Raw genomic sequence first — 12,952 nt, forward strand, 5'->3', positions numbered from 1 at the left:
AAGAGTATAAGAAAATTGAGAATTTAAAAAGGATTTATTTTCATGTTTATAAATGTTTTTTCCCCACATGTATGCACCATGTTCATGCAGTATCCTTGAAAGCCAGAAGAGGGTGTCAGATTCCTAGAACTGGAGTTAAAGGTGGTGGTGAGCAACCCTGCAGATGCCAGGAACTGAATCTGGGTCCTTTGGACAAGCAGTTGTTTAGTCTGGTTCTACTGCTGTGATAGAACACTGTGGCCAAAAGCAGTTTGGAGAGGAAAGGATTTATTTTGTCCTGACAGTGTATCATCTAGGGATGTCAGGGCAGGAACTGGAGGTGGGAACTGCTGCACAGGCAGAGTGCCGCTTCCTGGCTTGCTCAGCCTGCTTTCTTATACTACCAAGGACCTCCTGCCCACAGCGATACCATCTCTAGTGAGCTGGGCCTGCTCAGACCAACCATAATAAGAAAACACACTACAGACGTGCCCCAAAGCAAATCCTACAGAGACATTTTCTCAATTGAGAATCCCTCATAAAAAATGACTGTAGCTTGTGTCATGTTGACAGAAACCAACCAGGACAAAGTGCTTTTTACTGCTCCATCTCTCCGTCTCCCAAAATTGAGACTTTGGCAAAGGTTCCTCACATTCACACTGTGGTCTGGGAACAGTCCTCAGATGGAGAGTGTTAGAATCCTCAAGGGGGGCTGACCCACATCCCTCTATTCCTCTTGCCTGAGCTTTGATTGTGATTTTTGCCTCCGTTGTCTGATTTCTTCAGCAAGTTCCCTGGGTTTGAAGGTGTCATGGGTGTTCTATTTCTCTGGTAGTTTGTCTCCTCCCTTACATAACTTGGAGAACATCTGAACAGTCTGGAATGCTTAAGACAGACATGTTTTCTTTCCTTCAGAAACTTGAAGACACAGTTCTGCAGTCCTTTTGCACTTGCTGGGTGTTTCTGTGTGCATTAGCAGTCTGTGTGTGCTGTGTGTGACTTGTTTCATTACTCAGCTGCCTGCACAGTTCTTAATTCTTAAAGTTCAGCAGCAATATTTCCAGTTGTGTGTGTGAGTGTCTCTGTCTCTCATACACCTTTGTTACCTAGACTCCAAACTCATAGTATAATATAGCAGAAGAACAATAGAGACAGAGCACCAAACACATGGTGTTCCTCAATGTTCTCTGATGGTTACAGAGAAAAGTGAAAAGAAGCAAATCTAATAGTTAGCGGTTTTAATATTTAAAGTATTAAAAAGTGGAAATAAGCCCTTTCTGTTGTGTGGGAAGTTTGCCGGCAGGACTCAGGCAGTGCTTGCTCTCCTGAGCTGCAGGGCAAGTGTCGTCCCTGGCGTGGGGAGTCTTTCCAGTCCCTTCTAATTCTGGATGGATGTCAGACATTTGATACTTTGCTCTCTTAGTGTCATGAAATATGTCTAGAATTTCCTTTGTAGGATTACTTTCTCTGTGACATCTTTAACTCTTTGTTATAACCAGTTTCTTAAATTACATTGATAATTTGGCCAATATATTTCATATAATTGAGAAATTTTAGAGTGTGTATATATATATATATATATATATATATATATATATATATATATGTGTGTGTGTGTGTGTGTGTGTGTATGTGTGTATATATATATATATATATATATGTATATATATATATATATATATATATATATATATGTGTGTGTGTGTGTGTGTGTGTGTATGTGTGTACATATATATGTGCATGTACATGTATGAGTGTATGTATATGTGTATGAGTAATGTGTTTAGGGCCCAGAGTAGCCTGGCGTAGCATTCCTGGAACCCAGAAACCATGAAGGAAGAAATGAATAGATTTGCCTACTTAAAGCTTATAGTGAAAACACTACAAACAGAAATTAAAAACTAAACAAAGGAAAGATAAAAGATATTTTATTGCTTATAACAAATCATGTTTGTTGAATTTCTTTTAGTAATAGAAGTTGCCTTTAAAAAAATAAATTATATAAACAGGCTTTTTTCCAGAGTGACTAATATAAGAATGTGTGTATTCTTTTTAGTACTGGAACATTTTTTTTCTTAACCCAGAAGATTGGCAAAATACAAAGCATTGATCATTTCATACTGAGTGAAATAAATAGTAAATTGATACCCTGCTTGGTAATAACTATCAAAAATTCAATATCTCCTTGACTCATATTTATTTTTAAGTGATCCACATAAATAATACGTATATGAAAGGTGAATATGTCCACAGCTGTTTGTTAACTCATCTTCCATGTTTACCCATACAGGAATAAATAAATGTATGCATACTGTGCAGGGTGTGGGTTCCTCAGTCAGGTGACCTGGTTTTAAATTCTGGATTCATCAGGGCAGCTGCTCAACCTAGGCTTATGTGATGTCCCTGGGTCCTAGTTTTCCCCTGTGAAACAAAGACAATTGAATCTCCTTCAGAGGATTGCTGAAATAATTAAACTATTTTCATGTATAGAATAGAAGGTAGAAACACGGACTCAATAAATAGCAGTTATAATTTCACTTCATTATTAAAGTATTTCTGAAACATTCCAGCATGGTGGGCGAGGTTGTCTTAGTAACACCATTCATTGCCAAGACAGTTTATAAAAGGAAGCATTTAATTGGGGGTTGCTTACAGTGTCAGAGGACAAGTCCATTCTCACAGCAGGAAGCATGTTGGCAGACAGTGGAGCATGGTGCTTGAGCAGTGGCTGAGAACTCACATCTGATCTGAAAGTAGCAGCTAGAGAGAGACAGACAGACTAAGCTTAATGTGGGCTTTTGAAACAAAGCCCACTCCCAGTGACACACTTCCTCCAACAAGGCCACACCTCCTAATCTTTCCCAAGCAGCTTTACTAACTGGGGATCAAATGTTCAAATATATGAGCTTGTGGGGGCCATTCTCATTCAAACCACCACAGGGGTACCTTGTGTTTTGAGTAATATATAAAATAAACGAGACCAGTGAGTATACTTGGTCTAAATATCTATTTGTGAATACAATTTCTGGATGTAGGTCAGTCACTTGTAGAGTGCTTGCCTAGTATGTCTGAGACCCTGAGTTTGCATACAGAATAATGTGTGTGCATAGCTGTTTGAGAACCTAGAATATGCCTGGCATTATCCAGTATCAGGAGAAAGGACTGCATTTAGTAAGATCCACTAAACTCACCTGGGTTTTGTTCAAGTCCCAGTTTTTATGTGGGCATGGCAAAATTGTAATCCCAGTTTTCAGAAGGCTACAGCAGGAGAATTGCTGGTAACAGGCCAGCCTAGGCTAAGTACTGAGACCTTGTTTCAAAAAGAAATGTTATAAATGATACATGTGTGCATGTATTTGACTGTATTAATACATAAATAAATCTAAAAGGCATAATAGTGGTAACTTCTAGAGTGAGATTCAAGGAGGGAAATCAGATTATCAGGTTTTGTTGTTATTGTTTGTTTTTTGGTTTTCAAGATAGAGTAGCCCTGACTGTTCTGGAACTAGCTCTCTAGACAAGCCAACCGTGAACTCACAGAGATCTGCCTGCCTCTGCCTCCTGAGTGCTGGAATTAAAAGTCTGTACCATCACTGCCCAGCCAGATTAATAGTTTTTTAAAGAAATTTTAATATGCTTTTTTCCAAGCATGTATTACATTTCAAATTAAAAATTTTAAATTATTTACAAATTGAATAGATTCCACCCTTTAAGTATGAGTACTGTTCTCTAAATGATGTGTCTGCTCTCTCACTTTCTTTAGTGACTTGTTACGATTTTTCTGTAGGAACATGCCTACCCAGCTGATGAACTCATGCCTCTAACCTGTCGGGGCCGTGTCAGAGGCCAGGAGCCCAGCCGGGGTGATGTGGATGACGCCTTGGGAAAGTGAGTATGAGCACAAGGCACATAGCATGGCCTTCAGAGTAGCTGGGTCCCACTAGGAGAGAAAATCCACAGTCAGTCTGGGGCTTCGAACCCCTTTCTCATTTGTTTGCTTATTGTACGTGGCTGTTTAAACATGTGCCACTGTGTGTGTGTGTGTGTGTGTGTGTGTGTGTGTGTGTGTGTGTGTGTATGCACGTGTGCGTGTGTGGTATGTTTTGATTGATGATTACTAACTTATTTGTGGTGCTGGATTTGGACCCCTAATATTGAGCTTTAATATTTTGTTTTAAAAGGAGCCAATGAAGTTTCTTCATCTCCAGTGATTTCATAGGATGTTTCATATTGCTTGGTCATTGCATGATCATGTTGCAATGCAGATATATGGAGGAGCTGCTTACTAAAACTACCAGTCAGTAGGCTGTAGATAATTCTGCTTGCATGTTCATGGATGGAGCATTTCAAATTCTAGTGTTACTTATCTCGTTACACTTGTTTCTTAGGTTTTCTCTAACACTGATTGATTCTTTGGACACTCTTGTGGTAAGTTCCATTTTTCTTGGAATTACTTATTTTATAAGTTTCATGATATCCATATGCAAGTATTGTAAGTGTAACCAGCATACTAATGTATGGAATAGAAGCCATAAGAACTTAAGATGTTCAAATCTTTGCTTCTTAATAAAGCTTGAACTTCACTCAATTATAACAAATTGTTGTCAAATACAGTCACATAGCACAATAGAAACTCTCAAATAATTTATTGAGATATAGGATCACATATTCCCCCCTCCCTTTGGAAAAGGAAGTTGCAGCTTTTGAAAGAAGGTAATTTGGAAAAATGCTTTGCTGTTCTTGTTCCATGGTGGTATGCCACATGATCCGAAACTACGCACAAGCAAAAGTTATTTTTTCCAAAGGGATCTTTGTCTCTTCTTTTCATCCTGGATACGGGAGGTTGTGTTGCTTAGTCTTAGTTTTAGAGTTGTTTGTGGCATAGAGGGGCAAGAGTGTGTTCCAGATATTGTGGGTCTGAAATGGCATCTGTTTAGGGTTTTACCATTGTTGGACCATTGTGGAATGTGGGTTTGTGTAAGCGTTTTCTTTACTTTAAATTTCTATACTTTAAATTAGTATTCCATGTGCTGATTAATCTAAAAACAAGATAAAAACATCATTCAAGTAACAGAAAGCTTTTACTTCTTGGTAGTGTTTCTGTATTTTCCTTAGCAGTACATTTTTAATTTTGGGACAGAGATCTCACTGTGATAGCAGCTTAGGGAGAGAGGCCCACTTGGTCACTGCTCTGTGACTGCTCCAGTGAGGCCTCAGTCCTGCTTCCCTCTGGCTTGGATGTAGCTGTGGTGAAAACTGACAGTTTAGATCTTTCCGCTGGGCTGGAGATTGGAGAGTTACGGCTTCACTAGCAAAGATGAATGAAAAAGTGCAAACAACATTATAAGAACTTTGATAAAGATACCGTTAGATGCTACATTTCTGATTTAGTGGTCACAGGGGAAGAGAGAGAGAAAACACACAAACACACAAAACCTCAGCAGACATAAAGATGTGTCCTGGAGCTGTACAGTCTCTTGAATGCACAGCTGTCACCTAGGAGACCAAATGGTTCGAGGAACTGGAGTTGTGAGTGAGCACTGAGAAGGATGCTATCCTTCCTCCTTTGTCAGCTTCATTCCTTCAGAGGTCCTCCCAGTTCTATGGTCTTAGTGTATTCTCATGACTGTGGGTTTCAGATGTCATTATTGCTTTATAAAATATCTTCAGACAGGAAGGATGCTGCATAACATTTCTACATTTAAAAATCTGTCAGCTTCTCTTATTGGGTGGCCACAAATTCTTACGAAGATAATATTCTTCAGGTTGTACCTTTTAAAAGAATTTGGCATTAGTTCTTGAAGTAAGATGCCTGGACTAGTAATAACAGCATTATTTGGGATCTAGTTAGAAATACAAATTATCGTGGACTGGCGAGATGGCTCAGAAGGTGTGTTTACCCCCAAGACCAACAACCTGACAAGCAGGACCCAAATGGTGGAAGGAGAGAACTGACTTACGTAGATTGTTTTGATGTAATCATGTACACTGTGGCATACCTGTGCCTACACCCAAACACAGGCATCCACCCTCAATAAATCAAATACGACTTTATAAAATACTTAATTTCAAGTGGGAATAACAAAAGTAACTACAGATCACCATCGCATTGGAAATAAACAAATTAATTTTGAATCATTATCCTAAATATTTTTGAGTTTAAACAGAAGAACTGGAAAAAAGTATAGTACTTTGATGGGGTTTCCTGCATTTAGAGGTGACATTATGTTGCATGTTTTTAATCAATGCAAGTATTAGTATTTCTAATTGTTTGCCTTTTAAATTGTGATTTTTTTTTTAAAAAAAAAAAAGTCTTGTGATTAAGTGATTTGGTAATGGAACAGAGATTGTAGGGATTAGTGTAGAGAGCCCAACCACTTTTGTTTGTAACATATGTTAAGTCAGTTCCTCTTGCCACAGTTTAATTTTTAAATTTAAATTGTTCAAAATGCTAGCTTCAACTGACTGTCATAGAACTGGGTGCTAAGACATACACGTGTACATCCACATTACTGTGGGATCTGAAAAGACGACAGTTCCTGAAACAGAGTAAAAGAGACTGGGGAGAGGTGAGCCTAGACTCTCCTTTTGTTACTTGTTAGGAGACAAAGAAACAGGGAAAATGGAGAGCCTGTTAGAATTAGTTTTGTAGCCAATCACAGGCAAAGATAAGTTCTGTCTGCAAGTTTGGCATTGGTGCTCCTGTGATGTATATTGGAGGGAAGCAGCTCCTGGGATAGGCAGCAGGGAAGTATGGCTGTAAGTGAGAAGAGTTCTCAGGAGGTAGCCCACAGAGAAGATTAACAAGGTCATAAGCAAAAGGATGGCCAGTGGTGACAGAGCAGGTGTGTCTCACTCCTAAGTGATGGACGGACAGATGGATGGATGGCAGGACACATACTGCATTTGCTGCTGTGGGACTTAAATGCATGTGACACTGGCAAGAGAAACTAGTCAGGTCAGTCAGGTTCCCCACTGACCTTGAATTCAGGCTTACCCTAAATGTTACTTGCATTTTAGGCACATACTCTTAGGGAATCTGTCACACTTAAGTTAGGATCAGATCAGAACTGAAAAAGAGCTGCAAAGTATTGTCAAACAAAAAGATTAAACAGTCAAAGGCAACTTCGTGTACTGCATCTGGTCTCTACATAACATCTAATCACGTCCCTAACTTAGATGGAGAAAACGAGAACAGCCTTTGTAATGACAGTGTCCCCTTTCCATAGAGCACATCCCAAGAGCTCACTGAGGTTTTGGTTGAGTCACAAGTCTACTCTTCCTTGATTATAATTAATAGTAATGATATCAAACACTTGCTGTTCAGCATGCAAGTCAGACACTCTGGCCAAAGTGTTTTGTATGCATGGTCTCATTTAATAAAACAGCTCTATAGAGTAGTTCCTCCTTCCCTTATAGATGAAGGGGCATGTTAATATGGAACAGCTTGGCTTGAATCGCAGGTGATTCACATAAACGAACTAGAACTCCAATCAGGGCCTGTTCTGGACCGTAATATCCCATGACTTCCTTTGCCAGTGGGACATTTGTAGGGTGAGGGGGCATAGGGTGAAGGCTTAGGCTCAGTCAGGTGAACACTGAGCCCAACAGTACTTTCTTCTGAAGTAGGATGTTTCTTATTTTCCATGTTTATATATTTGCTTATTCTGTGTGTATGTATGTGGGTGCATGTACCATACTGTGTGGTGCAACTTGGAGGAGTTGGTTCTCTCCTTCTGTCCTGTGGGTGGGTCTGAGGGATTGAGTTCAGGCCATGGGGTTAGTAGCAGATGCCTTTCCCACTGAGCAAGCCCAAGAGGGCTTAGTTTCATAGGCAGTGCTTGATGAGCGCAGGATGGCTGTTTACTTTGTTCTCACTTAGAGAGCAGATCCCAGTAGAGCTCACCTCATGTAGCTCCAACTGTTGGCCGTGGGCTACACACACACACACTCACATGCAGATATACACAGTATTTGAAGTAGAAGAACCAGAAGTAGGAGAAGAAAAGTTCTTTATAGATACCAGTCTGTCTCATGCCTATGTATGAAAAAGAATCTTTTTATCTGCGTCACTTGGTTCTAGAAGTCTGGAACATGTAATAGGCTTTACAGGCAGAGCATGCCTAATCCATAACTAAAATAGTTGAAATCTGTAACATTTTGAGTGGTTCCAGCAAGATATTGAAAACCTAAAATTTTTAGATTTTGAAGCATTTTGTATTTTAGATTTGGGGCTTAGAGTTGTTCAACCTCTATTATGAACCCAGTCTGAATCCTTTGATGGATCTTTTAAACTCCTGAAAATACATCAATATGTAAAGATGCTCCATTGTTTGTACTTAACTCTTCAATTTTGGACATTATCACATTTTTATAATATCCTTAAGGGACATTTTATTTTGAATGCCTCATTTTTTTGAATCTTAAAGTATGCTTACAGTGATTTTAGTGTCTTATTCTGAGTATAAGTTTTTCTTGGCTTGGTAGAAAATAATTTTATCTCATTTTTTTCTTCCCCCAGGTATTAAACAAAACTAAGGAATTTGAAGATGCAGTGAGAAAAGTTTTAAGGGATGTTAATTTAGATAATGATGTAGTTGTTTCAGTCTTTGAAACAAACATCAGAGTTCTTGGGTAAGTACACAGTGCTAAAGTCATAATGCTAGCTAATAGAAAAAAGCTTCCAGCTATTTCCTGAAGGTAGCAAAGAAGTTTTTAATAAAAAACAGAATTCAGGGGGCTGGAGAGATGGCTCAACAGTCAAGAGCACTAGCTACTCTTGTAGAAGATACAGGTGCAATCCCCAGCTCCCACGTGGCTGCTCACAACTGCCAAAGGTCTAGTCCCAGAGGGTCTGATAGCCTCTTTTGGTCTCCAAAGGCATTGCATGCATGTGGTAGACAGGCATTTATCAGCTACCAAAACACCCATCACATAAAAGAAAAAAAGAAAAAGAAAATGTGGAATCTAGGCATGATAGCTCAGGCTTGTTCTTGACACTTAGAAGGAGAATTTCCAGAAGGTGAAGTACAGCCTAGTCATGCAGTAAGCCCCATGCCAGCCTGAGCTAGAGTGACCCTCCACCTCCAAAGATAAAATTTGGGATTTTGTGAGACTGGCCACAGGGATAACATTATGCTATGTTGAGACGGACACAATAGTCTTTGGAAAGAGACTCACTACAGGTGATCTGCACGTGAACAGAATTGTGGGTTGGCCATGAACTCTGTTAGCTGTGTTAGAGCTTTCCAAGAGTCTCTACAGTTGACCAACGTTAGCCAGGAGCCTCTGTAGAGAAGCCACCTGAGACAGTGTACAGACTTGCTCCTCAGATAATAAGAAATACCTTTGAGGGCTAGAAGTATGAGATTATAAAGTTAATTCGCCCTAACACTAGGTAAGTTCATGTTCAGTAGCTTTTGTAATTCTCTGTCCCATCTCGGCAGTTAAATGTAAGAAGTCTAAGATAACTTCTTAGAGACTATTAAACCTTTTAATGAGGTTTAAGGTGTTTTAAATTTTTAAATGTTATACCAAGAATCAAAGATTCATGGTGATAAAATTAAAACTTTAAATTTATTTTGAAGACATTAAGCTCATTCATTAAAAATATGTGGTATCTAGGATGTATTCTGGCACGTGAGAATGTTCAGTACTTTATAATAGCTTGTATATTTTTGTATTTATTAGTTATGTGTCTGGAGGAGGGGCCTGCAGGGCAACAGTTTTCTACTTGTAGTAAACGAGGTTTGGAGTTTGAACTCTAGTCTGCAGCCTTGGTAGCAAGCACCTTTTACCCACTGAGCCTTTTTGCCAGCCCCTAATTGTTTTTGTTTTTTGTTTTAATGCATTAGCTATGTGATTATAATAGTTTGCCACAAAATGAATAATCAGTATGAAAGAATTGAGTCATTCTGTAGCCTTCCCTTATGTTTTCAAATTCTTAGGAACAAATGCCCATACCTTCTCAGGCAGTAGCTTGTAAATATCTTCAATTAAATTGCAGGTAAAGTTTTGTCTTTGTGTCCCTAGGGGTCTTTTGGGTGGACACTCGCTGGCAATCATGCTGAAGGAAAAAGGTGAGCACATGCAGTGGTATAATGATGAGCTTCTCCAAATGGCAAAGCAGCTGGGTTACAAGCTCCTACCAGCTTTCAACACTACCAGTGGCCTTCCATATCCCAGGGTAAGTCACTGTAAACAAGCACGACTTTGTTGATGCTCCCTTTGCTGTTTACAGAGTGAGTTCTGGTGATCAGAGGTGTTTCTCATGGGCCTAAGCCTCAAAGAAGATGCATCAGAGCTGACAGCAAATTTATATTGACATTTCAGCTAACATTTGAGCAATGTGAAAATGAGTGTAAGCTTTCCTCAGCCTCAGTATGTCAGACTAGATGGTGCTGCAGAAGGAGGAGACAGATGCCAGGATGCAGTGTGGGCCAGAGTTGTTGGTACTTAGATAGTAGTGGGAGCTATGAGAGTAGGAAGGTGGTACTCGCCGAGGAGAAGCTGATCAGAAAGTGGGGCTTGGGAAGAGGAAAGCATTTTGAGATTCAGGAGCAAGCATCCCACAGTGGGCAGTGTAACAAACCATAAGAAAGAAGATCCAGGAGGAGGGAGTGTCTGGTGTGATCTATCTAGGCCTTGCAGGGTATTCTGGAGCAAGCTAATAGGGAAGGAGGCTGCAGTGTGGCTCACTCACTCTCCGGTTCCTTCTTTGCTGCTATTAGAGAGACCTGGCAGTAGAGTTGTTGAGGGAGCTTTGCTGTTGGTTTGTCCTCCAAGAATAGTTTCTATTTAAAGCAGTGGGGAAAGGAAGCCACTGAGGATGGAGTGAGCTCTTTCAATTTTTTATTTACACTGTCTCCCATTTGTCCAAGTTAGACATGAGGTTTGTCACTTCCCTTTCATCCTGCTGCTGTGCTATTAAAGCCAGTGTAAGGGCTGGAGAGATGGCTCAGCCTTTAAAGGCTAGGCTCACACCAAAAATAAAGCCAGCTTAATTTCATCCATAAACTACTGTATCTTAATGTGGTTATTCTTTTCTCAGGCTTACTATTCAGAACATTTGGGAAAATGATATGACTGAAACATTTTTTATTGAATTGCTTTCGAAACTTTACCATTCTTCCTGTTCCATTGAATGTCTCTTAACATTCAGAAATCTTCATAGCTTGGCAGTAGACTTTCTAATGTTCTCTCATGGTCCTTAGTCTATTGCTGTGACAAAACACCATGGCCAAGGTAACATGAAAGGAAGAGGCTGTGGCTTATGGTTTCAAAGGGTTAGAGTCCATTATGGCAGAAAGATAGCATGGCAGCCAGAGCAGCTGAGAGTGTACATCCCACACTGCAAGCATCAGTGAGAGCACAAGGGATGGTGGGAGGCTTTTAACTCTTCAGAGCTCAACCCTGTAGCACACCTCCTCCTCCTCCAACAAGGCCACACCTCGTAATCCTTCACAGATACTTCCCCAACTGGGGACAAGCATTCAAACAGGAGCCTAAGGAGTCATTCATATTCAAATCCCCATGCTCCTATACCCTAGGGGGATACTACCTTTCCTTCCAAAGCAATGTGTAGTGCTCTCACAGACCCCTAGGGACTGTGTGTGTGTGTGTGTGTGTGTGTGTGTGTGTGTGTGTGTGTGTTTTAGGCCTTCCATCCCTACTGTCTAGTATAACTTCTCTGACAATTTAAGTCAAGCAAGGCTCATTTTCTGTATTTATGAAGTCATTGTTGACTTAGTAGGTGTTCAGCAGCATGGTACAGATAGGTCATATCTGTATTTTCAGACCAGAGGTCATAGCCATTGATCTCCCCACCAATTTAGTATATCATGACTGGCATTTTTATTTAATGAAAGACTAGTATTTAAAGCCCATATTTAAATTTCCAGTTTGAGTATTCTTTCCTTTTTTTCTTCTGTATAGGCACAGTGTATATACTTGTTAGTGTGAACATGTGGACGTGAGTTTGTGTGTATTTGGGGGTGGGTATGGATGTAGAGACCTGAGGTATATGTTGGCGGTCGTTTTTCAGGCTTTTTTTTTTTTTTTTTTTTTTTGAGACAGGGTCTCTCTGGTTTTGGAGCTTGTTAGTTTATCTATGCTGGCTGTAATGAGCTTCTGGAGTCTTCCTCTTTGGATCCCACTAGTAGAGGGGTTACAGAAGCACATACCGCCAGATAAGGTCTTTGTGCTCGTGTGATAGCATTATACTCACTGAGCTATCTCCCTGGCTCCAGTTTTAGTATTTTAAATAGATTTCCTGTCAACAATCTTACATATTTTGATTATTTTTCTTTTGGATGAATTATTAGAAGAAATAATATGGAATGCCCTTTAAGACTGTGAGTACTTACTACCAAATTGCTACAAAAAGATACTTTTAAACTCCCTTAATATCATAGAGTTACTATGTGATACCAACACTGTATACTATCATTCTTTTCTCAATATGGTGAGGAGGAAATTACAGTCATTTTAAATGAGAATTTCTTTGTTTGCTAGTATATTTGCATTGTTAACTGGTCATTATCTCTTAGTTTATTAAAGTTACATGCAAACTACTTAAAGCAGTATGTATACATTGAATTCACTTTCAGTATTTTTAACTTTTGTTTTATTTTCATTTTTTAACTTAAAAAATTACTTGTGTCATTATTTTGCCTGCATGTATGTATGTATGTGTACTACATGCCTGCCTGGTATTCACAGAGCCGAGAAGTTGGATCTCTTGCAACTGGAATTTCAGACAGTTGAGAGCCACCATGTAGGTGCTGGGAAATGAACCTGGGTCTTCTGGAAACACAGCTAGTGTTCCATCTCTGCAGCCCTATTTTTTTTTAAGTGTGTGTGTGTGTGTGTGTGTGTGTGTGTTTGTGTCTCCCACTGGGTCTAACTTGGGTCGCCACTATGAGCACTAGTGGGAGGTTAGACAACCTAACGGTGCCCCTCCCCTCCTCGTGAT

The 12,952-nt window shown here is 39.7% G+C and overlaps 1 protein-coding gene across 8 annotated transcripts in view; it reads left to right on the forward strand.

The window, feature by feature from the left end:
* Positions 1-12,952, forward strand: part of Edem3 (ER degradation enhancing alpha-mannosidase like protein 3) — a 62,318-nt gene that overhangs the window by 11,476 nt on the left and 37,890 nt on the right. For all 8 annotated transcript variants that reach the window (XM_021197392.2, XM_021197391.2, XM_029538439.1 and 5 more), the window contains exons 3-6: positions 3,767-3,867; positions 4,368-4,407; positions 8,501-8,613; positions 10,012-10,165. In XM_021197392.2, coding sequence (XP_021053051.1) covers positions 3,767-3,867; positions 4,368-4,407; positions 8,501-8,613; positions 10,012-10,165 — 408 coding nt within the window. The remainder of the gene's footprint in view (positions 1-3,766; positions 3,868-4,367; positions 4,408-8,500; positions 8,614-10,011; positions 10,166-12,952) is intronic.

This window comes from Mus pahari, chromosome 5 (genome assembly GCF_900095145.1).
Source record: "Mus pahari chromosome 5, PAHARI_EIJ_v1.1, whole genome shotgun sequence".
NCBI classification, from domain to species: Eukaryota; Metazoa; Chordata; class Mammalia; order Rodentia; family Muridae; genus Mus; species Mus pahari.